Below are 27,641 nucleotides of genomic sequence, written 5' to 3' on the forward strand. Positions count from 1 at the left end.
GAAGGCTGATGAATCCCCAGGGCCTGATGGTCTGCATCCCAGGGTACTTAAGGAGGTGGCTCGAGAAATTGTGGAGGCATTGGTGATAATTTTCCAATGTTCTATAGATTTAGGATCAGTTCCTGTGGATTGGAGGGTAGCTAATGTTATCCCACTTTTTAAGAAAAGGGGGAGAGAGAAAACGGGAAATTATAGACCAGTTAGTCTGACACCAGTGGTGGGGAAGATGCTGAAGTCAATTATAAAAGACGAAATTGCGGAGCATTTGGATAGCAATAACAGGATCGTTCCAAGTCAGCATGGATTTATGAAGGGGAAATCATGCTTGACTAATCTTCTGGAATTTTTTGAGGATGTAACGAGGAAAATTGACAGGGGAGAGCTGGTGGATGTAGTGTACCTTGACTTTCAGAAAGCCTTCGACAAGGTCCCACATAGGAGATTAGTGGGCAAAATTAGAGCACATGGTATTGGGGGTAGGGTACTGACATGGATAGAAAATCGATTGTCAGACAGAAAGCAAAGAATGGGGATAAATGGGTCCCTTTCAGAATGGCAGGCAGTGACTAGTGGGGTACTGCAAGGCTCGGTGCTGGGACCGCAGCTATTTACTATATACATTAATGACGGATGAAGGGATTAAAAGTACCATTAGCAAATTTGCAGATGATACAAAGCTAGGTGGCAGTGTGAACGGTGAGGAAATGCTATGAGGTTGCAGGGTGACTTGGACAGGTTGTGTGAGTGGGCGGATGCATGGCAGATGCAGTTTAATGTGGATAAGTGTGAGGTTATCCACTTTGGTGGTAAGAATAGGAAGGCAGATTATTATCTGAATTGTGTCAAATTAGGAAAAGGGGACGTATAACGAGATCTGGGTGTCCTAGTGCAACAGTCACTGAAAGGAAACATGCAGGTACAGCAGGCAGTGAAGAAAGCCCATGGAATGTTGGCCTTCATAACAAGAGGAGTTGAGTATAGGAGCAAAGAGGTCCTTCTGCAGTTGTACAGGGCCCTAGTGAGTCTGCACCTGGAGTACTGTGTGCAGTTTTGGTCTCCAAATTTGAGGAAGGATATTCTTGCTGATGCGGGCGTGCAGCGTAGGTTTACTAGGTTAATTCCCGGAATGGCGGAACTGTCGTATGTTGAAAGACTGGAGCGACTAGGCTTGTATACACTGGAATTTAGAAGGATGAGAGGGGATCTTATCGAAACATATGAGATTATTAAGGGGTTGGACATGTTAGAGGCAGGAAACATGTTCCCAATGTTGGGGGAGTCCAGAACCAGGGGCCACAGTTTAAGAGTAAGGGGTAGGCCATTTAGAACGGAGGTGAGGAAAAACTTTTTCAGTCAGAGAGTTGTGAATCTGTGGAATTCTCTGCCTCAGAAGGCAGTGGAGGCCAATTCTCTGAATGGATTCGAGAGAGAATTAGATAGAGCTCTTAAGGATAGCAGCGTCAGGGGGTATGGGGAGAAGGCAGGAACGGGGTACTGATTGAGAATGGTCAGCCATGATCACATTGAATGGTGGTGCTGGCTCGAAGGGCCGAACGGCCTCCTCCTGCACCTGTTGTCTATTGTCTAACAATGAACCATTCTACATTTCCTTGAACATTGTATGCTTTGACCTGTCGTTTTCACACCTTACCCTTCCATATCTCTCGTGTCCCTCTCCCCTGGCTCAGTCTGAAGAAGGATCTCGACGTGAAAATGTCATCCATTCCTTCTCTCCAGAGTTGCTGCCTGTCCTGCTGAGTTACTCCAGCGTTTTGTGTCTCTCTTCGATGGGAGGACTCGCTGGTCCTCCGGCGCCGCGGGGGAGGGGGGCGCTGTGCCCCGCCCGGCGATGGAAGGACTCGCTGGTCCTCCGGTGCCGCGGGGGGCGCTGTGTCCCACCCGGCGATGGCAGGACTCGCTGGTCCTCCGACGCTGCGGGGGGCGCTCCATCCGGAGGCTGCTTGGGGGTTTTGTGTGGTCGTGTTGGGGAAGGGGCCGCGGGATTGAGGTGAGATGAGATGTGTTGTGTTTTGGTGGCGGTGAGAGTGGAGCAAAGTATTCGTGTGCTGCAGGGACGGGATGAGGCCTGACCAGGGCGAGCTGCGGGGACGTGCAGGAGGCCGGGGACTGAGGCAGCGCAGCGGTGCTGGGGAGGGAGCAGGGGACGGGCCGCTGGTACCCTGTCCTGGTGTAAACTGCAAAGAACAGTGGGTCCGAGCTGAGAAAATTAATGACCTGACGGGAGCCCGAATCCAGGGACTGAGACCGAGAGAAAGATCCCGTGCAAATAATGTTTAAAAAGTCGTGTTCTTTGAAATTACGAGATTTGGTCATTTGGAACTTCTATTCGTAGAAGATAGGATTCCTAGATTGCAAATGGGACCTGATACAACCTGATACAATACAAAGTAGGACTGATGGGACCTGGGTTGGTAGGTTCTCGAAGAAAGACACAAAAAGCTCAGCGGATCAGATAGCATCTCTGGAGAAAAGGGAATAGGTGACGTTTCGGGACGAGACCCTTCAGACTGAGAGTCAGGGGAAAGGAAAACTAAAGCTATAGATGGTGATGTAGAGAGAGATATAGAACAAATGAATGAAAGATATGCAAAAAAGTTACGACGATAAAGGATATCTCTACATCAACAGAAGTTGCAGAAACAATCTGACAACGTTGGCAAGGAAAGTGAGGATAAAGCAGCGAAAGTTGTCTGGATACATGCGAACTGTTGGATGATTTGGCTATATGGCAACATGTACGTGGAAAGAAAGCACGGAGGACAGATCTTTTAGGGATATTGGAAGAGATTTCTTGGTTGTGGTACATCATGAGTTTTCAAACTTATCAATGTTACACCATATATAATCTATTCTCAACCATGCACCTCTGATTGAGCAAGTTAAAATCAATATTCATTACATTCAGGTAGGAATAGCACCACATTATAATGAATAATTGCATTAATGCGAAAAATTTAAGAAGATTGTGGGTCATTATGCTGAACAAATTGTGCACTCAGACACTTATTTTCTCTCTCGTTCCCAGAGATAGATTGGTAGAACTTCTGAAAATGTCGGATTCAGACAGTGATGAGGACCACGAACAACCATTTTCTCTCGCTGGTTTTCTGTTTGGAAATATCAATGAGGATGGACAATTGGAGGATGACAGTGTTCTTGACAAGGTATGCACCTCATTGGGAATAATGATTGTATCATAACAGGGTAGAATATGCAGAACACCAATTCTATCATGCAAAAAGTTCAATCCATTGATAGGCAGAAGTGGTTATGATTAAATCCAACCTCCTTTTTTTTATCATTAATCCTATGGAATTAAATAATATTTGAAATATTATCTGTGTAAGTAACGTATTCTGACTTCACTCATCTTCCACTCCTTGCGATCAGTCTGTTTCACATTTTTCCTATTCCATTATTAGAAGTTGTTTTTTGCAATTAGGACAATGTTTTTGAGAATCCACTCACTCAGTACAACATTTTGGTTTTGAACAATATTTCAGTTTAAGTATTCTGTCCTGGCTGCCCATCTTTCCTTACTGCCCATTTTCTGCTTTATGTTCTATAAATCCTTGCTTCACCTAAAAGAGGTTTTATAGAGACGTATGTTGCAAAGGAATTTTCAGCATGGTTCCATTATCTCTTTGTATTTTGGTATATTGGTATTTTTAAAAATCGTTCTAAATTAGCCATCTGGTTTTATTATTTTACCTGCGCTATTAACTAATCTGTAATGCTTTTCATTTGATTTGTGCAGTAAAACTTTGATAATGTGGCATGGGATTGTTTGGATATCCTGATGATTCAGCAGATGGCTCAATCTTTAGTCTGGAATGTCACCCGTGGGTCCAGAATTCAAGTAGAGTGTGCGGCCAGATTGAGGATTGGGGTTCTGTGCACCAAGGGTGTGGAACGTGGGTAGGCTAGTGGCAGTAGTAGAGATCCAGAGAGTCTGCATATTTCTCGATCATTTTTAACTCACCAGGTTCACTGGAAAATGTATTGTTCTACTGTACAATATATGGGGGAAATAAATGTTTGAATATTAAAGTACATCAAGTTTATTTCAATCTTATGATCAAAGATAATAGGTGATTCAGTACAATTTTAATAGCTATAATTATATCATTTACTGATATTTTGAGTCTGACAAAAGGTTCCATTGAATTATACATTTACAGTATGGCTGACAAGCCACCTCTGAATGTTCAAACACTTTTGCTGGGACAAAGTCATTCATATAGATGATCTAAAAGCTTCTGAAAACTGGCAATCTGGACACCCCAAATCATTGTTGTTAATTTCAAACTAATTACTGCGTCCAATGTACGTTAGAACAGATATTCCGAAGACTCATTCTTGTTTTGAAATAATGGCCGCTACTTCCACATAATTTTATAACTCCTGAATAATCCTAACAGTAGGAGTCACATTCAGTGGTTATGAAAATCTGCTCGTTCAACATACTGAAGAGTGGTCTGAGGAGTACCAGATTATCAGAGCTTTACTATATCTTTTATGATAGTCATACAGCGTGAAACAGTTCTTCTGCCCAACTTATCCATGCCAATTGAGATCCCCATCTCTAATCCCATTTACCCGTGTTTCGACCATATCCCTTTAAACCTGTCCGAGAGAGTTTAATTGTCTTGTGTACTGAGAACAGAGTAATTAAATTATTACATGCTGCAGCTTTACAGCATATTAATGTAATAACACAACAAATATACAATAATCAATAAATTATGAATAATATAAGGTAAACTGAGCACAATAATGCAATCTGAAGTGCGGAGTGCAACCTAAACAAAGTCAGTCGATTGTTGCTTAGATAGGGTTGTGCAGTGTGGTTCAAGAGCCTGATGGTTGATGGGACAAAGCTGTTCTTGAACCCAGAGATCATGGTTCTCAGGCTCCTGTAACTTCTTCTTGATGGTAGTGGCAAGGTGAGAGTGTGGCCAGGGTGGTGTGATAGATCAGGTATTGTCCACCACTTGGTAGACACAAAATGCTGGAGTAACTCAGCGGGTCAGCAGCATCTCTGGAGAGAAGGAATGGGTGACGTTTCGGGTCGAGATCCTTCCTCAGACTGATGTCAGGGGAGGGGGCGGGACAAAAATAGGATGTAGTCGGAGACAGGAAGACTAGTGGGAGAACTGGGAAGGAGGAGGGGATAGAGAGGGAAAGCAGAGACTATCTGAAGTTAGAGAAGTCAATGTTCATACAGCTGGGGTGTAAACTACCCAAGTGATATATGAGGTGCTGTTCCTCCAATTTGCACTGGACCTCACTCTGACAATGGAGGAGGCCCAGGACAGAAAGGTCAGATGGGAGGGGGAGTTGAAGTGCTGAGCCACCGGGAGATCAGGTTGGTTAAGACGGACTGAGCGGAGGTGTTCGGCGAAACGATTGTCGAGCCTGCGCTTGGTCTCGCCGATGTAGAGAAGTTGACACCTAGAACAGCGGATACAATAGATGAGGTTGGAGGAGGTACAGGTGAACCTCTGCCTCACCTCGAAAGACTGTTTGGGTCCTTGGATGGAGTCGAGGGGGGAGGTTAAGGGACAGGTGTTGCATCTGCTGTTGCAGGGGAAAGTACCTGGGGAGGGGGTGGTTTGGGTGGGAAGGGACGAGTGGACCAGGGAGTTTCAGAGGGAACGGTCTCTGCAGAAAGCAGAAAGGGGTGGAGATGGGATGATGTGGCCAGTAGTGGGATCCTGTTGGAGGTGGCGGAAATGTTGGAGGATAATATGTTGTATGCGATGGCTGGTGGGGTGGAAGGTGAGGACAAGGGGGACTCTTGTCCTTGTTACGAATAGGGGGAGGGGGAGCAAGAGCGGAGCTGCGGGATATTGAGGAGACCCTAGTGAGAGCCTCAACTGTAATTGAAGAGGGGAATCCCGTTTCCTAAAGAATGAGGACATCTCTGATGCCCTTGTATGGAGTACCTCATCCTGGGCACAGATGCGGCGTAGATGGAGGAATTGGGAGAAGGGGATAGTTTTTACAGGAAACAGGGTGGGAAGAAGTCAAGTCAAGATACCTATGGGAGTCAGTAGATTTGTGGTAGATGTCGGTCACAAGTCTCTCCTGTGATGGAGATGGTGAGATCCAGAAATGGTAGGGAGATGTCGGGGATGGTCCACGTAAATTTAAGAGCAGGATGGAAATTAATGGTGAAATTAATGGTCAGTGAGTTCTGCATGGGTACAGGAGGTAGCACCAATGCAGTCGTCAGTGTAACGGAGGGAGAGTTCGGGGATAGGGCCAGCATACGCCTGGAACAGGGATTGTTCGAAGTACCCTACAAAGAGGCAGGCATAGCTAGGGCCCATGCGAGTGCCCATACGCCTTGGATTTGGAGGAAGTGGGAGAAGTCGAAGGAGAAGTTGTTGAGGGTAAGTACCAGCTCTGCTAGGCGGAGGAGAGTATTGGTAGATGGAAATTGGCTGGTTGTGTGGTCGAGGAAGAAACAGGCTTTAAGACCCTTCTGTTGGGGGATGGAGGTGTAGAGTGACTGGATATCCATAGTAAAGATGAGGGAGTGGGGGCCTGGAAAACGGAAGTTATTGAGGAGACTGAGAGCATGTGAGGAAAATTGTCCTCCACTTTCTGCAACCTCCTTTGTCTTGGGCGTTTAAATGTTGTTATTGTGCCTGCTCAATCCATTCCCTCTGTCAGCATGTTCCATGCACCCACATACCCTCTATGTGTAAAAGTTAACCATTCAGGTTCCTATTAAATCTTTCTCTTCTCACCTTAAACTTATGCTTTCTAGATCTTGATTTCCCCTACTGGATAATTGCATAGAACAATTTGCGATTATGGAGCATTGCTTGTGAGATTAAAAAATCAATCAAGATCAACCCTGCTCCAGAGTTAAGACATTCTTTGACTAATTTAAATATTCATCTATTTTTCTTTTGCTGGATTGATCAGGGTTATATTGCCAACAGCTTTCCATTTGCAACCAAAGAATGGAACATATGATTGAAGTGGAGAGAACAGGATTAAAATCTTCAAACGTTCAATTGTTGTAGGATTTTAATCATTCTCTTCATCGCAATTTTTTTTCTGCTTCTGCAAATTTTGTGAATCTAAAAGAACAGTTTCATTTGTTGATGTACCTGCTTGCGTAAATAGCTGAAACGTGTGTTTAAGGAGAGCTAACTTGTACACTATTTGCTGTCAGGAGTCAAAGAAGCATCTAGATGGCTTGGGGACATTGGGCCTCGGCACCCTCATCAAGGAAATCACAGCCAATGAAGAGGAGTCTGATGAAGAGAGCACCAATTCAGAGGGTGTGTAATGTATTTGTGTTAAAGAATGAACTTGTTGACCATCATAAACTATCTTGAAGGTATTTCAGAACTCTGTTGCTCATTTTATATTTTGCTCTTATTGGCTTGATGGTCATAAACTTTAAATTCCGGTTTGATTTTGCTTCACTTTTTTGTTGAAATCTTTTCCAGCTTTATCTTTTAAGGAATATTTTGTGCTCTTCCAATTTGTGTTTTTTTTTAAATGGGGATGAGCAGATACTGTGAGTATGTTTCATGTGGTTTAGAGATGCAGGAAGATTCCAGAGCTATGGGGCATAGCCTCATGATAGGGACAGATAAGAGGAGGAATTTCTTCTCTGATGATCGTGGAAGGTTCAAAGCTAAAGACCTGCACGTGAGTCTAAGTTATACTGGGGGCTGAGATAATGTAATCATAGGTTTAGATATCACAATGGAAATTGAGTTATCAGGTATATTGGCCAATGTTCTTGTTGAATGACAAATAGACACGAGAGCTAGGTTCTAATTTATTTAACAGTACAGATTCTCCAGCTTTATTCATGTTTTAAGGCAGTTACATAATTTACAACTGCAATGCTTTCCTTGCTTGACTTGCATTTATTCTTCCATAAACTGTAGCATGTTTAAATCTTTGTGCATGTCCTGTCCCACACCAGCTTCCTTTTCAGTCTGATTCATGTTGGCCAATTATGCAAAAGTTTTCATTTTGCTTTTTATAGTCATAGAGGGCAAGCCCTCTCTGTGCTTGCCTTCGAACAACTCTTTTAATCTGGGCTTTTGGGCATTTTCCTTTTTTTTTTAAAGGATTCCACTATTACTTGCTATGCCTATAGTCAGGGTTCACTCTAATAAGGGTATATTGGGGGCACTCTCACGCCTTTATCTCCATCTCTTTTAACATTCTTCTTTAAGTCATTGGTCATTCCTCATAACCTCTCCTTAGTTCAACAACCATGAACAGGCTCAGACTGATGTTTATAGCAAACAAAGGTACTATGTAAATGCCAGCCAGCAATCCAATCAAGTGTGTAAGTAGTGGTCTTTTGTATTAATCTACATGGATGCACAACTATTACCAAATCAAATGGAAAAGCTTTACTCTTTATTGCAAAGTGAGTGTCCATTTTCATCTCTGAACATTAGCTGTATACTGCTTTTAATACCTTCTGCTGAAGCTCAGTTGTTGCTTCTGGATTCAATCATTCTAAAGCTATCCTCATTAATCTTACCATTCCTCTTATTCTGTTGCATGACTTGCACAATTTCCCAATTGACATTGTTGATTTCAACCCATTTTCCTTAAGAATGTAAGTCCCTTTTTTTTGTTTATCTTCTTTTGTTGCCTGGTGCCTATGTTTTTTTGTGCTTCTGCAAAAAGCATGACCCTGTATAAATGCGAAATACTTTCACGTTTTCCTGAAGAACTATGAACAAAGTCGGAACCGTAATGTGTTACTCGCACGCTGGGCTAGCATTTGGTTGAAGTGAGTAATAATTATCCTGTTCTATTTAGGATGGATTCAAAGTAAAGATGATGCCATTGATTACTCGGATATCAATGAGGTAGCAGAAGATGAGACCCTCAGATACCGTCAAGCGATGGGGAATCTTCAACCTCTAAGGAAATTGGGTAACTAGGATAACTACTTGGATGACTGATCTTATACATGCAAAAATAACGCTGATTATATTGAAATATTAAGCAAAGGCTGCCATTATATTAGTCTGGTAAATTATAATATATACTAGGCTGAGGTGGACCCGTTGGGTCCAAATCTCTCCTGCGGGCCTATCCTGGGGCAACCCTCCCCCAACTGATGATCCTGCCAGCCCGGCAACCCTCTCCAACTGACGAAGACCGTTGCCGGGTGGGGAGTGTCCCACGGGGCTGTGGGCAGGCAAGGGGGAGCAGGGAAAGGGAGAGGGAGCCACTCACCTCGGCCCCGTGCCGCCAGCATTGTAGCCAGAGCGAGCCGTGGACCCAAAGCCTCTCCTGCATTGGTCTAGCATCCCCCACTCCTCACCCCCACCCCCCCCACTCACCCACTCCATTCCCCCTCAACCAGTTTGGTGGTAAGAACAGGAAGGCAGATTATTATCTGAATGGTGTCTGGTGTCAAGTTAGGAAAAGGGGAAGTACAACAAGATCTGGGTGTCCTAGTGCATCAGTCACTGAAAATAAGCATGCAGGTACAGCAGGCAGTAAAGAAAGCCAATGGAATGTTGGCCTTCATAACAAGAGGAGTATCGGAGCAAAGAGGTCTTTCTGCAGTTGTACAGGGCCCTAGTAAGACCACAACTGGAGTATTGTGTGCAGTTTTTGGTCTCCAAATTTGAGGAAGGACATTCTTAATATTGAGGGAGTGCAACGTAGGTTCACGAGGTTAATTCCCAGAATGGCGGGACTGTCGTATGTTGAAAGGCTGGAGCGACTGGGCTTGTATTCTCTGGAATTTAGAAGTATGAGAGGGGATCTTATTGAAACATATAAGATTATTAAGGGTTTGGACATGCTAGAGGCAGGAAACATGTTCTCGATGTTGGGGGAGTCCCGAACCAGGGGCCACAGTTTAAGAATAAGGAGTAGGCCATTCAGAACGGAGATGAGGAGATTTTTTTTCACAGAGAGCTGTGAAGCTGTGGAATTCTCTGCCTCAGAAGGCAGTGGAGGCCAATTCCCTAGATGCTTTCAAGAGAGAGTTAGATAGAGCTCTTAATGATAGCGGAGTCAAGGGATATGGGGAGAAGGCAGGAACGGGATACTGATTGTGGATGATCGGCCATGATCACGGTGAACGGCTCAAATGGCCGAATGGCCTACTCCTGCCCCTATTGTCTATAACCCCCCTTATCCCCCACTCACCCCTTCATCCCCCCTTTATCCCCCCATCTCCCCTCACCCCTCACCCCCACCCACACCCCCCTCCCCCAAACCTCTCCACCCCCACTCCCTCCACGCTTGTGTACCGTTTTGGCTGTCTTTCCGGAATATATGTACACACAAATAAATAAGATGAGAGTTATATATATATATATCCTCTCCTGCATTGGTGCAGCACCCTCTCCTCCCCCCTCCCCCTCTACCTCCTCCCCCTCCCCCCCATTCCCCCACTCCCCACCTCCCCCCCAACTCCCTCCACCCCCCTCCCCCCAAACAAACAAGAGTTTTAGTATATAGATATATATAGATTGAACATACATTATGCTTTTGGCTTGCGGTATTATGATCTTATATTATATTATTTGTATTGTTGTATTTAATATGTCGTAAAGAGTCATAGAGACATACGGCATGAAATGTGTTCTTCGGCCCATCTTGTCCATGCCAACCAAGATACCCCATCTGTGCAAGTCCTATTTTCCTGTGTTGGGCCCATAGTCCTCTAAACCTTTCCTATTCATGTACCACCGGTCCAAATGTCTTTTAAATGTTGTATTATACCTGCCTCATCTATGTCATCTGGTAGCACATTCCATATACCCACCACTCTCTGACTGAAAAGGTTGTCCCTCAGGGTCCTATTAAATCTTTCCTCTCTTACCTTAAACCTTTGCTCTCTAGTTCTTGGTTCTCTTATCCTGATTCTGTGCATTCATCCTATCTATTTCCAATATGATTTTATGTATCTCCATATCAGACTCATTTATGAGGACTCGCACTGTAAATCGTTCCACTTGTAGATCACTGTGCTGCTCCCTCTGGTGGGCAAGATATATCCTTGGGTATCCTTGTGATGGGTTTCAACAAAAATGCTTTATTTCATCTTTGCTATAAGTAGTTGCTCTCCAAATTTTAGATCTTCAACTCCATAGCTGCTCTAGTGGGATTTGAACTTGGATCTCTGGATTGTTAGTTTAGGGTTTTAGGCTTCTGGTATGATAATTTAACCACAATGCCACCACGGCACTCTATGATTTTCTCTGCATCGTCAACATGATGAACTTGTAAGCCATATTGCAGGGGAATAAGAATATATGCCAAAAGATTATTTTGTGACTGTTAATGACATTAATTATTCAGGAGAATGTAGGAAAGTTTTAACTTAAAACAGAAAAAGCTGTAATCGTAACTGTAGTAAAGAAAGTTACTTTTTCTTTTGATTTCTGATGAATGGTCATCAAACTATCTTGCAATATGCAAACTGTCTTGCTGAATATTTTCAGCACTTTTTGTTTTTATTTCCGATTTCTAGTTTCAATAATATGAAACTTTTGTATCAGAAAATACTTGAAATAAAATATTTACTAATTCATTCATTCATTTTTTCTTCTTGGCTATAGAAGACAATGACGACGATGACTATGATGCAGACAATGAAGATGTGGACTCAAAGCTCATGCCACCCCCACCACCACCACCTCCATTAAGCAAAGAAGAGGGAGGTTCTCAGGAATCAAGTGGTGAGTGCAGGTGAATGGTCCCTTAGAGAGAGGGGGAGCTATGTAAGGAAGGAAAAACGATGAATACTATTTTCATACGTCATAGGAGAAGATGTAGGCCATTCGGCCCATCTTGTATACTCGATTCTATGAGTCTATTCTACACTGAGATGGCCCATATGTCCACCTAACTGTCTTTGATAATATGAAACTATTATGTTTTGTTTTTGGTCCTGTAATTGTGGTCCAGTAACTCTATAATCAATCTGAAGAAGGGTCCGACCCAAAACATCACCTATCCATGTTGTTCAGAGATGCTGCCTGACCCACTGAGATACTCTGGCATTTTGTGTGTTTTTATTTAATTGTAGAAGACCTTCCAAATAGTGATGTAACAAGCTTCATGACTGTTGACAACACCTTCCAATTTATAACAACTCCTGACAATTATATATTGCCCTGACAATAACTCCTGACAGGTCCAGATGCAGGATAATCATTTCAATTTTTTTTTAACTTTAAAGAAATAACCTTTCTTAAACTTAGAACTAGCGTATAATAACACTGTAATAGAAAATTCCCAGGTGCATGAGAGCAGAGCAGTGTGAGCCGCCCGCTATCGCGGCGCTGCTGTAGAAAATCTGATTTGCTAATTTTTGCCTTTATTTTTCTAGCAAATGGGGTAAATTCAGCATTACCCAATTCCTGCACCATTGGAGGACCTCGTGCTTCTGATAGTCTATTCCCTAGCCCGGTAGCTGATGAGAATGATGGGATAATTTTACCTTCCATAATTGCTCCTTCATCCTCGTCGGACAAGGTTGAATTTAGCAGTTCCTCTGATTCAGAGTCTGAGACAGATCGACAGGTTCCACGAATAAGGCAGCATGAATCTCAGAAGGAGGATAAACTCACATTGCCACTCGCTGGTATCATGCAGCATGATTCAACCAAGCTGCTGCCCAACGTCACAGAACTCTTTCCAGAATTTCGGCCAGGACAGGTGAAAAATTGTACATTCAGATATTGTGCATTAAATTACATAGTGACATGTAAATATGTCCGTTAAAAAACACAGTTATGGTATCGGATCATTGCAGGGGCAAGTGGCTGGGTTTAGGAATATTGTGAGAGGAATGCTTTGGTCTGAACTCCTTGCTGGTATGCATGTTTCCATATATCAAATTTACTTAAAACATTACATTGAAATGTTAATAAAGCTGATTTTCATCAGGAAATACAGAAAGTTGGAGTTCTGGTACCCTCTAAGGTACTGGTACCCTCACCTGGCATCTAATGAGTTATGTAGTTAAGCCAACACATTTTAGTGAAGATCAATTTTGAAATTTCCAAGAATTTAAGACCATAATTTAATTTAAAACTGAGAATATCGTTAATGAACACAAGAAAATAGGAACGGGCAAAGGCTGCCAGATCCTTTGAGCCTGTTCAGCTAATCTGGATGATCATGACTTTTCAATGCTGGCCTTGATTCCTTTTCTATGCCATAACCTAATTTCCTTGCTTTTTAAAATATTTATCTTTCTCCATCACCAATATAACATATGATGTGGCCTTTGGCAGAGAATTCCAGAGATTTACTGAGAAAGAAATTTCTCAGAAAATCTCTAAGAAACAAAAAATTCTACCACCTCAGTTTTAAATGACTGGCCCCTTCTTTTGTAGTGATCTTTCCTTATTCATGACTCTCCTGATCATGAAAACATCTCAACATTTACCGTTATATTTTTGAATAAGGTATGCCATCATTCATAAATTCCAAGGAATGCAGACCTCAACTGTCTAATCTTTCTTGATAGGAAAATCCTCCCAGTCCAGGAACTAGCTCCATAGATTGTGCCTGCTACCATGGAATCCCTCTTTCTAATTGGAATAAATTCCTCCTGAGTGTTGTAAATCAGTTATTTGCATATCTGCAACTGTTCCTCTGACAGTGACTCTTAACTTATTTTCGCAGTCCACTTCAGACAACTCTACCTTCATATCATTAGAATTTTCCTCATTTAACTTGAAGGCACTTGTTTTGGTCCTGTGATTTGTATCCTCAAATTGCATCTAGAATTCTGACATCTTGTGGTCGCTAACTTCGAGCAGATCTTTAACCACAAGATCTCTTGTAAATTCTTCCTCATTACTCATAAGGAATTCAACAATGAAAATGGGGCATCTTTGGGTACCTAGAGTTGCACTATCATATATATTTAATTACACAATTTAGGATCTCACTCGTGATGAATGCTGATTGCTCTCATTTTGACAATAGCCAAAATTCCCAATATAAATATACATAATTAAATTCCAATTGGATCACAACTGTTAGTGACTTAGACTAGCAGTTCATATTTGCTATTAAACTGGAAAATATGGCAAAAAAAATTTTCAAGGATGTTACGAGCCTGGAAGCTTTGAATTATAAGGAGAGACTGAATAGAGTTAGGTTCTCACGTAGAGGGCAATGCGCATATGGAATCGACTGCCAAAGAAATGGAGAGAGGGGGATACAATTACGACATTTGAAAAACATTTGGGCAGGTACATGGAGAGGAAAGTCTTAGATTGATATAGGCCAGATGCAAGTAAGTGGATTAGCTCGGTTTGGCATCATGATTGGCATGGAAAGGTTGGGCCGAAGAGCCTGCTTGCATGCACTTGTCTAGTTCTGTCACTTTGTGTCCCTTTTTCCCCTTCATTTGCAAATGCTCTAGCAAGAAACTAGTGGTGGATGATAAAGATCAACTATGTGAGTTTCTATAACTACCAGATCTGTTGGTGTATGGGAACATCGTGTTTCTCTCATGGATTATGGAGAGACATTTCAGTAAATAAATTAACTCCCACTGTTGACAGGTTTTCAGATGATTTTTTTGTTGCGTGTTGGTGTTTGTTGCAATATTTGATCAAGATCACTAATTTTGCAGGTGTTGCGTTTTTTGCGCCTGTTTGGACCTGGAAAGAATATCCCATCAGTTTGGCGAAGTGCCAGGAGGAAAAGAAAAAAGAAACATCGTGAACGTCAGCCGGAGACTCCGGAGCAGGAGGGACAAGGAGAAGAGATAGCCAGGGAACAAAAATCTGGCTGGGAGTATCATTATGCAGCGCCTCCACCGCCTGAACAGTGCCTTTCTGATGATGAAGTGTGTAATATGCAAAATAAGTAGATGTTATACTTGGGGAAACTGTATTTTGAAAAATCTAATGCATGATTTTACTACACTTGTACAATATTACATAATTATCTTATCAATTACAAATCTGAAATAGATAGAAGTCTACCTTTTAGTGGAACCACATACACAGCACTGTGATGATTAGTGTAAAATACATCTTCAGAATACCATCCGTTCCATCCTGACTACCTCTGAGGTGCATTCCTCAACAATGAACAGCTCTCATAATAGCTGAAGATATTACACGTTTATATATTTCTCAGCCTGAAGGTATGCAAAACTATATTGCAGCACAAACAGAGAATGATGATGATATAAATTGCCAACCTACCATGCTGTAGTGTTATCTGAGCCATGGATATTGGTTGGATAAGACGGCAAGTTGTATTTCTGCGTTTTCGTCTTTGGAGAGGGGCAAAAGAGTGAACACTACAGGAACTGCAAAATGCAAGGTGCTTGAAGGAACATGTGGAAGGAACATGTGCTGATAAATATTTATTTAATTGACCATTGATAATACTTTAGACGTATGACCTGTAATGCCATTTAATAATACTGAGCCACCAAGAATGCCATTTCTGGTTATAACTTTCAGATTACCATGATGGCCCCTGTGGAGTCCAAATTCTCACAATCCACTGGTGACACTGATAATATAATGGACACGAGACCAAAAGTTGCAGAATGGCGCTATGGACCTGCACAACTTTGGTATGATATGTTGGGGGTGCCTGAGGATGGCGAAGGATTTGATTATGGCTTCAAATTGAAGCAAATAACAGATCAAGAAAATGTACTGGAGAATAACGTAACCTGCCAGGTAGAGGTACAGGTGAGTAAAACAAATGTAAATATTTGCTAACCAGGCAAGAGCTGTATTCCAAAATATAGTTTAAATCCAGGTTTAAACAAGTACAAAATAATTTTTTACATTCTGCAAAGACTAACTGAGTTCTGTTTGTTGCCACGAACAAACTAGCATTTTATCCGAGTTATTATTAAAGATGGAATATAACAGGATCTTCATTTTATATTTGAATCTGGATATTGGAGAATTACAAGATATACATTTTTCATTAGTTGCGCTGTCTTGCTTCTGCAGTTTGCTGGGTTTCCTGGCAGTAATTGTCAGTGATTTCCTTTTTTTTTTGGTTGCATAACGTGCACAAAATATAAATATTTTTCTTGTTCATTTCAAAAACATTCTGTGAAATGAAATGAGTTCTGTCCATTATCTATGTAATGGCAGTTTCTATACCTTCTCAAAGTCCAACTTTGATAGCCATTACTGCTCGGGGATGGAATGGAGGTATAGCTTACGCACACACCGCACTTTGAGATAACAAAAACTAATCTTCCAAATGCTGTTTCTTGATTAATTGGTCTTTATTAAAGTAGCACAAATCAAAAGAGTAATTCATAACTTTTCGTTCTTATCAACTGTTTCTTCTTCAAATAATACAGTAAAGATCGTGTAGTCGTTACCATGTGGTTGTGGTCGGCGTGGTTGTGGCAAAAAACTGTATTCTCTCCATCCTCTGAGACTAAACTAACCCACAATCTCCGTGGCTACGCTAGCCTCCTCAGATGTAGACACTCCCCATTACGTATCAAATCACACCCACAAGCATGCAAAAAAGACAGAAACTAGAAATATTAAACATGGCCATAATACAATGACAGTAACATTTAAGTGTAAATGGCTCCTACAATCTAATTTAGATACTTTGTCAGATACATTTATTATGTGATAACTAATAAATCAGTATGTTTTTTTAAACAATGTTAGATAATGATGTGAGTCATAGGTTTTGGATCTGAAATAGATAGCTTGCTGCTTATTTGTACTATCCTTCAAAAGCTTTGGTTCAACACTTTTCAGTACTTTTGCCATCGAAAGCTATTTTCACTGACCATACATTGATGATTCAATAAACTAGTACTCATCTGTCCACAATAGACAATAGATTCAAGCTCATTTCTAGACTATAAACTCATGGCTGTATAGGGGGAGGGGGGGGGGGGGGGCGGCAGCAGTACAAGATGATCTTTTGAATGATCCGATACTTCAAGGTTATATCTGTTTGTTTGTTTTTAAAAAGCTCACAATTCAGAGAAAAGCAGGGAATTTCTTCAGTAAATATAGTCTGCTCAGTTGTCACAAAAACTGAAGATAGACACAAAAATCTGGAGTAACTCAGTGGTTTCTCAAGGTCTCGACCCGAAATATCACCTATTCCTTTTCTCCAGAGATGTTGTCTGATCCGCTGAGTTACTCCAGCTTTTTGAGTCTATCTTCGGTTTAAACCAGCATCTGCAGTTCCTTCCTACACTTGCCACAAAAACTGATTAACTAGTCACTTATCTTTATAGGATTTGTAGAGAACAAAAATACACATTGCAACTTAAACATTTATTAGGTTTAAAATGCTTTAGAATGAAATTAATTATTTGTTCATTGTTACCATGTTTCATTATGGCACCTCCTTTTCTAAGAAAGTACTTCTGTTATATTTCTGCGGTTGATGTCTTTGATTGTAAATATGGCCATGCGTGATCATAGGAGCCTTCTGAAGAGATGGAGAAATCAACAGATGAAAAGGCATTTGAGAATGAATTGGAGGCTCTTCTAGATGAGCACTTTCTCATGGTCACTCAGCTGCCTTGGGAAGAGGACATTATTTGGAATGGAGAGGATGTTAAACATAAGACGACAAAATCCCAGCGAGCCAGTCTAGCAGGCTGGTTGCCATCCAGTATGACTCGAAATGCCACAGCGTACAATGCACAACAAGGTATGAGTTTTGCTCAGTCCTGAAAATTTTACGGCAACTTATCAGTGAATGTTGAATAATAAAATGCAATGGATTTTTTTTTTGTTTTAAATTAAATTAATTTAAATAAAATAAAATTAATTTAAATAAGGCAGCAACTCTATTGGTGCACCACTGTAATATTAGTTAATATTTTTATATTTTCAGGTATTTCTATTTTTAGAAACTATGTACTTTCCAACATCATGATGTGCAATGTTATTTTTCCCCTGTTAAGGGCTCAGTCGTGGTGGTACTTGGTTGCCGAATCCTGTACCTTCCAGTCCAATTCAGAAAACAACAATGCCAGGTCCTCCAATCCCAGTCAAAGGAAAGGACAAGCATGCACCAGAGCAGCACGGTATACCATCTCAGCAAATGTGTTTTAGTACTGTGAAAAGAACATTGGCTGGGAATCTGTATGGTTTAGAGTGAAGCCAACAGAGCAGGGTGTTGTTCTGGGAGTAAGTGTGTGTGTGTGCGCGTTTGTGTGTGTCACTGGATGCAGGCTATTTACAACAGCCTTTTACTTAACTGAGGCTAAGGAGAAGAGTTGCACTTGGGAGTAATCGAGAAAAGAATGCTTCAAAATGTTGTGAAGCGATGCATAGTACAACTAGGGATTAAAATGGTAGCAAATTTGAGAAACTATCATACCAGTTGTGCAAGGAGTGACTGAGGGAGATTTTTCAATCTTGTGTTCACTTGTGAAGGAAATACATGAATTCATTTTTCATTCTTCAACTACTACCTATTGCCGACTCCACCCCAGCCACTACTGACGGTTGAACCACACTTTTTAAAAAACCTTAATGTGAAGCTGTCTCCATAGATTCAACATCACTGAGAATACCTAATACCCAATTCAACCTTCATAACATCTCACGTCTCTTCCCTATCTCCTGTCATATGCTACTGAATTCATACTTTGTGAATGAACTATTTTGATGCTTTCCTTGACTAATTTGCACTCTTTATAAGTCAGACATGAAATGCTGGAATAACTCAGCGGGACTGGCAGCATCTCTGGAGAGAAGAAATGGGTGACATTTCAGGTCGAGACTCTTCACACCGAAACGTCACCCATTCCGTCTCTCCAGAGATTCTATTGTCCCGCTGAGTTACTCCAGCATTTAATGTCTATCTTCAGTGTAAACTTGCAATGGTAGTTTCTTCCTACACTCTTTATAAGTTGATGTTCAATATTTTGTGTTGCATTAGCAGGAGTGGTTAAATGCACAAAATCAGTAATTAATATTTGATTTACTGTCTCTTTCTTTAAATAGTTTCCCAGGAAGATGAAAAGACATGGTATTCCATCTTTCCAATTGACAACGAGGAACTGGTGTATGGAAGATGGGAGGATAACGTCATCTGGGATGATCAAGCCATGGATAAATTTTTGGAACCACCAGTGTTGACTCTTGACCCAAATGATGAAAACATTATTCTTGGTATGATCTAAGAATATCATTTTACAGGAAAACAGTGCAGGATAGAAATTGACATGTCAAGTTATCAAATAAATGACATGTTGGGAGGCCATGAAGGAAGTAGAACCAGGAATGGGATTTTTGATTACTCAAACTTCTTTGGGGATCTTGGGTTCAGGCTGACTTTACTGCTGAGTCCTCAAATGCTCTGATTCTTAGTATCCATGTCTATCAGTTCCCAGCCCTGAATAACAGCTCTCCAAAGTTGAAAATTCAAAGATTTATACCAGTTTCATAAAACTTCACTTTCTCTGAGTCTGAAATATCGGATCCCTTGTCCTGACACTACAAGCCGTCCAATTGCAAGTACTCCCCTGACAGTCTGTGGACAGCATGGTAATGTGGGATATCTGTAACTTTGTGGATTTTTGTCATGAAGATATAGTGGAGATGTGGGCACCGGTGTTGCGTGGACAAACTAGTGATAGATTGGCAGATGGTTTCAAGTGAAGGTAGAGAGGATAAATGAGTCAATGTTTTGGGGATGATGGAGGACCAATAACTGGATGGGAAGGAGGTCAGGCTGATGATCAGCAGTGCTTGGTGTGCAATTGGGCAGCTAATAGCAATAGACTGGACAAGTAAATCACTACTGAAAAGATGTACTAATACACTATTTTCCTCTGGTAATAGATGGCATGACCTTGGGCATGTTTAAAAATTATTTAACGATGTAAAATAAATATAAATTGACATTAAAATATATAAAGCATGATGGGCACCTATTAAATATGAGAGTGGGTGCAAAATAATATGTTAGGAAATTGCTATTCTGTCATATTGAAATGTATGGTATTGGAGATGTTTGCTTTAAGATGAGATATGTAGTCGTGGATCCATCGTTCTATTCAGATGTACATTATACAATTCAAAGAGCATTGTTGCAGTTCTGGTTAATATTTGTCGATTAGCGAGCACACTAAAATAATTTACTGTAATTTAGTTTGCAATATGTATGTGACCTTATTGTGAAATGAATTAGTTGCCTTGTATCCTTAAATTACCACAGTAACATTGTAAACGATATTTAATTGCTTGGGACTAGGGTGAAAATTGCTTTTCACACTAGGGCTTCCGAGATGTCCTCGTTCTTCAGGAAACGGGGCTTCCCCTCCTCCATTATAGATGAGGCTCTCACTAGGGTCTCTACTACATCCCGCAGCTCCGCTCTTGCTCCCCCTCCCCCTACTCGCAACAAGGACAGAATCCCCCTCGTTCTCACCTTCCACCCCACCAGCCAGCGGATCCAACATATCATCCACCAACATTTCCGTCACCAACAACGGGACCCCACCACTGGCCATATCTTCCCATCCCCTCCCCTCTCTGCGTTCCACAGAGACCGTTCCTTCCGTAACTCCCTGGTCCACTCGTCCCTTCCTACCCAAACCACCCCAACCCCGGGCACTTTCCCCTGCAACCGCACGAGATGCAACACCTGTCCCTTTACCTCCCCCCTCATCTCCATCCAAGGACCCAAACAGTCTTTCCAGGTGAGACAAAGGTTCACCTGCACCTCCTCCAACCTCATCTATTGCATCCGCTGCTCTAGATGTCAACTCATTTACATCGGCGAAACCAAGCGCAGGCTCGGTGATCGCTTCGCTGAACACCTGCGCTCGGTCCGCATTAACCAAACTGATCTCCCAGTGGCCGAGCACTTCAACTCCCCCTCCCATTCCCAGTCTGACCTTTCTGTCATGGGCCTCCTCCAGTGCCGTAGTGAGGCCCACCGGAAATTGGAGGAGCAGCACCTCATATTTCGCCTGGGCAGTTTGCAGCCCAGTGGTATGAACATCGACTTCTCCAACTTTAGATAGTTCCTCTGTCCCTCCCTTCCCCTCCTCCTTCCCAGATCTCCCTCTATCTTCCTGTCTCCACCTATATCCTTCCTTTGTCCCGCCCCCCTGACATCAGTCTGAAGAAGGGTCTCGACCCGAAACGTCACCCATTCCTTCTCTCCCGAGATGCTGCCTGACCTGCTGAGTTATTCCAGCATTTTGTGAATAATTTAATTGCTTGGGAAGTGCCTTTGTTCTTTAAGTAGGTTTATAGTCTTGGAGGTTAATGTAAGAATAAAGGCAGAATAATGCCTTTCTAATTTTAGATTGGCAGTCGATAATGTGATGTTTTCTGTTTCATTACATGATGTTTTGTTGCATTGTCCACTTAACAATATTGCAGTCAGTTACTAAGTGTGCATTCATGTTTCCACTGCATTATTCTAGAAATACCTGATGAGAAAGAAGAGATGACATCTAACTCTCCTTCAAAGGAGAATAAGAAAGAATCATCAGCTCGGAAGAGTAGGATCCTATTAGGAAAAACTGGCGTCATCAAAGATGAGCCACAACAGGTTAGTTGGAGAGGGATAAATAAAGTCTTCTATTCTGATGACCTATGATATAATAAAGTCCTCATTTCAGTAGTTTTCAGAATCTTCTATTATGTAACACAATCTGTTTGCAATGTGGAGCTGAGAGACTGCAGCAGAATTTCAGGATTGGACAATGAAGGTATAGCCACTACCTTTGTGACTTTCAAGGCCTTTTGCCCGATGGTCGGTAGCTATTCATAAATTGCTTACAGAGAAGGCTAGATCGATCAGTGTTTGAACCATTTGATAAACACCATTCACAGCTCAGTCCCTTTGCACCATTACAAACATATTTCTTCATCGGACCTCCATTTTGCCTGTCTCATGGCGAGCTGTTATCAGTATACGTTCCAAACATATGAACTTAATTAAAAAGTAACCAATAGCTTAATCCCACCACGAGTTGCACCTTACCATCCCCACCCCTTTCTGTTTTCCGAAGAGACCATTACTCCATAATTTCATGGTTCGCTCATCCCTTCTCTCCCAAACCGTACTCTCCCGAGGTACTTTCACTTGTAACTGCAGGAGATGTAATACCTGTCTCTACACCTCCGCTCTCGCCTCCATTCAGAGATCGCAACAGACCTTCCAGGTGAGACTGAGATTCACATGCGGCTCTTCTAACCTTATCTGCCGGGTTCAGTGCTCCTCATGTGGCCTCTTTTACATCGGCAAGACCAAGCATAGACAAAGCGAACCTGTTTGGGTGAACACTTGTACTCGTTCCAACAAGGCCTGCTGGATTTTCCAATTGCTAACCACTTTAACTCCCCTTCCCATATTGACCTTTCTGTTCTGAGTCTCCTCCACCGTCAGAGTGAGGTCACATGGAAACTGGAGAATTCCAGCTCCTCATATTCCACTTGGGTAACCTACAACCCAATGGTGTGAGCAATTTTAGGTATCACCCTCCCCCCTTTTCCCATTCTGTTTCCTATGTCCCCCTGCCCAACTTTTTCCCACAATCTTGACCCATTTCTCCCCTCCCCATCCCCTCTCTGGCTTTACTTTTCACTCATCTTTCACTCCTGTTCTCTCCTTATCTGACATCCTTTTATCTCCTTGTCATCTTTTTTCTCAGCAAAAGGCAGTGCAGGAGAAACTCACCAAGTCAGGCAGCATGGATCAGGGTGTGGAGAACGTGGATAGATTACTTTTCGGGTCAGGCCCCTTCTTCAGACTCCTTCAGTCTGCCTGACCCGCTGAGCATGTCCATTCTATGCAAGATACCAACATTTGGAGTTCCACATGTCTCCTAATTGCTTTAGATTCTGAGTGAAGTTGATGAGGGGAACAGTAAGATTTTGGATCCCCATTGAGCGTTTGTGGGGGGGTTCCCACAAGCATAGCACGAAGGGTATCATAGTTGGCGAGAAGACTGCATATTTTATGGAGTTAGAAAACTAAACACACCCCTCTCAAGTTGGACATTTTAAGAAATTTACCCACCCCTTGCCTACAATGAAGTGTAATATTAAGATCTATTGTCAGGACCTGATATTATATACACTAGTGAATAACATTCACATATCTGTGAGTGCTCAGCTATACATGCAGATTGTCTGTACAAGGTTGTTCTTGTTTGTTCCTTTTGCTTATACTGTATATAAACTGTCAACAAACACCATTCACGTCTTTGCTCTTCGTTCTAAATTATAAACTAATCCATGTGAGCCATTGCAATGGCACACAAGAACATATTTTCCTCAGTCTCTCCTGTGTCTTTGGTAGAACATGTCACAACCAGAAGTCAAGGACCCATGGAACCTATCCAATGATGAGTTTTACTACCCCAAACAGCAAGGTCTGCGAGGGACATTTGGAGGGAACATTATTCAGGTGAGTGGAACTGTGTATTTGTATTCTTCTCAACTCTGACTTCATTTTAGTCATGGTCCAGAGTTGTTAATCACAAACTCGTAAATGTGCAATAGAGATGGGGAAGTGAATGTAATTTAATGACTTTACAGTTAAGGTAGCCAAACAGTAATTAGGAATGGAGATCCTGCCTACATTGTAACTGGAAGTATTTGTATTGACTAGTCACCTAGTTGAGATTAGAAATCAACCATAAATTGAACCCTTGACTTCCCATTGGGTGGGTGCAAGTAACTTTTGTCAGTGGAATCATCAGAAGATCAAGTTAGAATTGAAATTTAAAAAGCCATAAACATACAAGGTTTGTTCTGACAAAAGATAATAAACTTATCTTTTCTCCTCCTCATAGACATTGAGCGGTATGCTGTGCATTTGCAATATCTTCAGATTTTATATCAAATTTCTAACATCTGCAGGTTTTCTAAAATTAGCCGAGGTTAAATGCTTTCTCATCAAAGGTTTCTGCTCAAATAGAAGTCTCTAAAAGTTATTGGAGATTTCAGATGTCCCATGATAAATTGAGCAGTAAATGATACACCTTTAGATACTTCTTCCAAAACAAGTTTGCCACATCATTAATGCCAGGGCACCAGCACAGATATAATGTACTTGGTCCTAATTATCCAAGAGGGAGAGGGGCACAAACGTTCTGTGGTTCATAAAAAGTAGGAATACCACTGAGGTCCTCTCCTATATAACAGCATTAACATGAGTAGACTTCTGTTCCTAGCTCCAAAAGCTTAAAATATACTTTGGTGGTGATGGAGGTGATGTCTTGCTGCGATTTTCCATTATTTCCATGGCATCCTGCACCTAAATAACCTCTCTTAATTGCAGTCATCTCAAAACCTACAGGCTCAATTTATACCATTAACTAATTGCCACTGCTCTTTTACATTTCGAGCCACACTGATGTTTTGTTTAAAGTCTGGAAGACTGTCAGAATCTCCAGATGTTGCAACTCTCATTCAGAGCAGAGCCCTGTTCTGGCCACATAATTAGATTATGAGAGTCCTGTTTCCCAGGAGGTCACAAGCAGTAGTCCACCTAAGACTCAGACACCAATGAAGAGAGCTCTGGGTCAATTTTTACCCACTCTCCAACATTTGAGTATGCACATCTGCAGAGAGCAAATCAGTGAATAACAAGGACTGGGTGTTTAAGCTTTTGATAATAAAGAGCCAAACATCAAGGAAAACTGTAGTTACCATGTCTAATTTGAAGAAAGCATGAAAAAAGTTTTTGTTGAAATCTAGCTGATTTAGGATTAATGTTTGGGTTTGGGTGATGCTTGGGGTATTGAACAGGACACAAGATTATAGTTAGAATATTAGCTTGGCAAAGGAAGAAAATACAATCCATGGCCAGGATAAGTGATTGTGATAGAGACTGGTCTTTTAAAATTTTACTGGGCAAAATGTTGTCATGCCCAACAAATTACAGATTTGGCCTGACAACACAGATGTAATTGGGATGTTGAGGGTATGCTTGATGTGGTCAAAAGAAAGCAATGCTCGAGGTATAATTGCACAAGAGTAGTTGCGTCCAATTAGGCAGTAGAGTCAAGGCAATTCAGGAGGGTGACTGTTGAATGTTGAAGAAGTTATGATAGTTAAAGTTGCAGAGCAATACAAATAAATCTCAAGTAAAAGACATTATTATTTATGTACTTGGCCAGAACAATCATGGTACTGAAAACAAAATTTGATCGTGATTTTGGGCATGGTTTTGGAAATCAGTGAATTGTTAAAGAGCATCACAGTTTAAAGATGGGGGAATGGTTTGTCAAACCAAAGAAAGTTCAAGCAGAGTTTTGTAAGGGACTGGGGCAGTGCCAAAGATAAGACGGCTATAAATGTTAACAAGCATAAGGCTTTACTTAACAACATCACTGGGAAGGAGAAGAATGAAACAAGAAGTGGATCTCAAGTGAGTGATGAATTTGGGGAGGAAGAGAGATGGGTGAAATAAACAGAAATAGAATTGAGATTCCTTGAGGGGGAGAGTAAGGATGTGGCAACGCAGGAGTTTATAATATAAGACCTCATTACTGAGGATGTTTGCAGTTTCGTGTGAGAGTGAGGTATTTGAAAACAAAATTAGTCTTGGAGAAAAGAAGTTGGACTTTGAAAATAATTAGAGCGTAGTTTTAATGAGTATCAATGAAATATTGATATTCAATTATAGAACTATTCTCCAATTCTTTTATGTTAAGCTTTCAGCTCGTCTATTTGAATAGAATACATATTCTATCAAATGTATGATATAATGGGACAGAAGCATTTAAAACCAAGTTGAAGACGCTAGCTAACAATAATAGAGGTATTTCAACAAATGGTGAGTCAGAGAAGAGGACATCATAGTTTGGGAGTAGATTTTTTTTTTGTGCTATGAAAAGTGAAGTTAGTAGCCAGAAAAGAAAGAAGATGAGAGGGAAGAGATGAGTTTATTGATGAACAAGATCTATCAAGTCGATACATTGAATGGGTGATGAGATCAGTGGAGCAGAGGAGGATGAGAAAAAAGCTGAAAGAGGAGAGATATGTAAAGATCTTAGTGATGGGAACCACTGAGGATTTTGGATAGTCAGGATCAATGAAGGGAGTTTGGTCAGATACCAACAAAAAGGGGGAATGGTGGAACTCACTTTGGTGTCAAACTAAAGGTGCCACTGTTTGGATTAGGAAATGTGAGAGCACTTAGTGATGTAGAGAATCTTCAAACATAGTCCACGTTTCTGTTTCTTGCTTTGCGATGAGCTAATGACAAATTACATTTGATAAAACAAAACTGGAATTATGTTTTGTAAGGATAGAATATAAAATAATACAGAAAAATAGGATTAGAGTAGATAGTTTTGGTTGATGGGCTGATTGGTCTCCTCTTCTGGTGTAATTTCTATTTCTATTTTCCTAAGATGAACATTTTGTAGAAGATCAGCTTAAGGAGAATCTTCAAATGAGTTCACCATTCGTGCCAAAGGAAGAAAGTGGGATTATTGTTTATCCAACAGACGAGATTTCTGGGTAATAGTGGGACTTTGTGGAGAAGTAAATCAGTTGAAGAGAGGGAGAAAACTGATAAGGCACTGGGACAGGTCAGTTTACACCCAACAAGAATAACACCTTGCATTTATGTAGCGCCTTTACCATAGAAAATTATCCCAAGATGTTTCAAAGATTTTATATAAAATGAAATGACTATGAGCCAATAATGAGATATTTAGAGTGAAGATATGAGAGAGGGGTTTTTAATGAGGAAAAGTAATTGATGAGAAGGTGAAATTTCTGCCGGAAATGCCAAAATATAGAACCTGTCATTTTGCAAATTATACCAAATATAGTGTGTCCAACAAAATACAGGACTGAGTAGAAATAATACATTTAAGGTTTTTGGGGAGGTTATAGGGCTGGAAAATGATATAAGAAACATAAAGGAGTAAAGCCATAGAAATGTCTTCTGATGAAAGGGTGAGAACAGTGATTATTAAGAAGGTAGAGCTGCTCACCAACGGCACACATGTGGAAGCTGACCCAATGTCTAAGGATAATGTTGCCAAGGGGAAGTCTGCAGTTGAGGAAGATGAGGAAGATTTTTTACTTGACTTCCAGTGGTAATAAGGCAGTGGCAAGAGAACATCTGATTGGAGTGATTCAAACAAATAAGTTGCAGAAAAGATGTGTATAGGCTGTGGAATCCGAAATTTCGAGGACTGAAGGAGAAAAACTGAAAGGTGAGGATTTAATTTGTAAGATAATATGGCCATGGAGGGAAAGTGGCAAAGGCAGTTTTGGTGACAAAGAACATATTAAGGATAAAACTGGAGGATGTTATCAATGAAGATAGTTGAGACAAGGATCCAGGTAGTTAAGGAGAAAAGTTCTGTGGGATGTATGTTCTCTCGGACCATCCTTGAGCAATCTTAGAAGAAAATTACACTGGTATTGTTTGATGCCGTCAGTTGGATTTTTGAATTGATGATATGCTTATGCTAATAGAAACATAGAAAATAGGTGCAGGAGTAGGCCATTCAGCCCTTCGAGCCAGCACCGCCATTTAATGTGTCAGGGCTGATCATCCAAAATCAGTACACCGTTCCTGCTTTTTCCCCATATCCCTTGATTCCTTTAGCCCTAAGAGCTGAATCTAACTCTCTCTTGAAAACATCCAGTGAATTGGCTTCC

General features: G+C 41.2%; 1 protein-coding gene across 3 annotated transcripts in view; it reads left to right on the top strand.

Moving 5' to 3' along the window:
* The first annotated feature begins 1,993 nt into the window (after window positions 1-1,993).
* Window positions 1,994-27,641, top strand: part of taf1 (TAF1 RNA polymerase II, TATA box binding protein (TBP)-associated factor) — a 68,427-nt gene continuing 42,779 nt past the window's right edge. For all 3 annotated transcript variants that reach the window (XM_078412461.1, XM_078412462.1, XM_078412463.1), the window contains exons 1-13: window positions 1,994-2,008; window positions 3,047-3,185; window positions 7,214-7,322; window positions 8,839-8,955; window positions 11,607-11,726; window positions 12,380-12,708; window positions 14,645-14,860; window positions 15,489-15,725; window positions 17,457-17,688; window positions 17,945-18,067; window positions 18,993-19,160; window positions 21,428-21,555; window positions 23,311-23,418. In XM_078412461.1, coding sequence (XP_078268587.1) covers window positions 3,072-3,185; window positions 7,214-7,322; window positions 8,839-8,955; window positions 11,607-11,726; window positions 12,380-12,708; window positions 14,645-14,860; window positions 15,489-15,725; window positions 17,457-17,688; window positions 17,945-18,067; window positions 18,993-19,160; window positions 21,428-21,555; window positions 23,311-23,418 — 2,001 coding nt within the window. In that variant the 5' untranslated portion in view covers window positions 1,994-2,008; window positions 3,047-3,071. The remainder of the gene's footprint in view (window positions 2,009-3,046; window positions 3,186-7,213; window positions 7,323-8,838; window positions 8,956-11,606; window positions 11,727-12,379; window positions 12,709-14,644; window positions 14,861-15,488; window positions 15,726-17,456; window positions 17,689-17,944; window positions 18,068-18,992; window positions 19,161-21,427; window positions 21,556-23,310; window positions 23,419-27,641) is intronic.

The sequence above is a fragment of the Rhinoraja longicauda genome, chromosome 15, assembly GCF_053455715.1.
Source record: "Rhinoraja longicauda isolate Sanriku21f chromosome 15, sRhiLon1.1, whole genome shotgun sequence".
In the NCBI taxonomy this organism is placed as follows: Eukaryota; Metazoa; Chordata; class Chondrichthyes; order Rajiformes; family Arhynchobatidae; genus Rhinoraja; species Rhinoraja longicauda.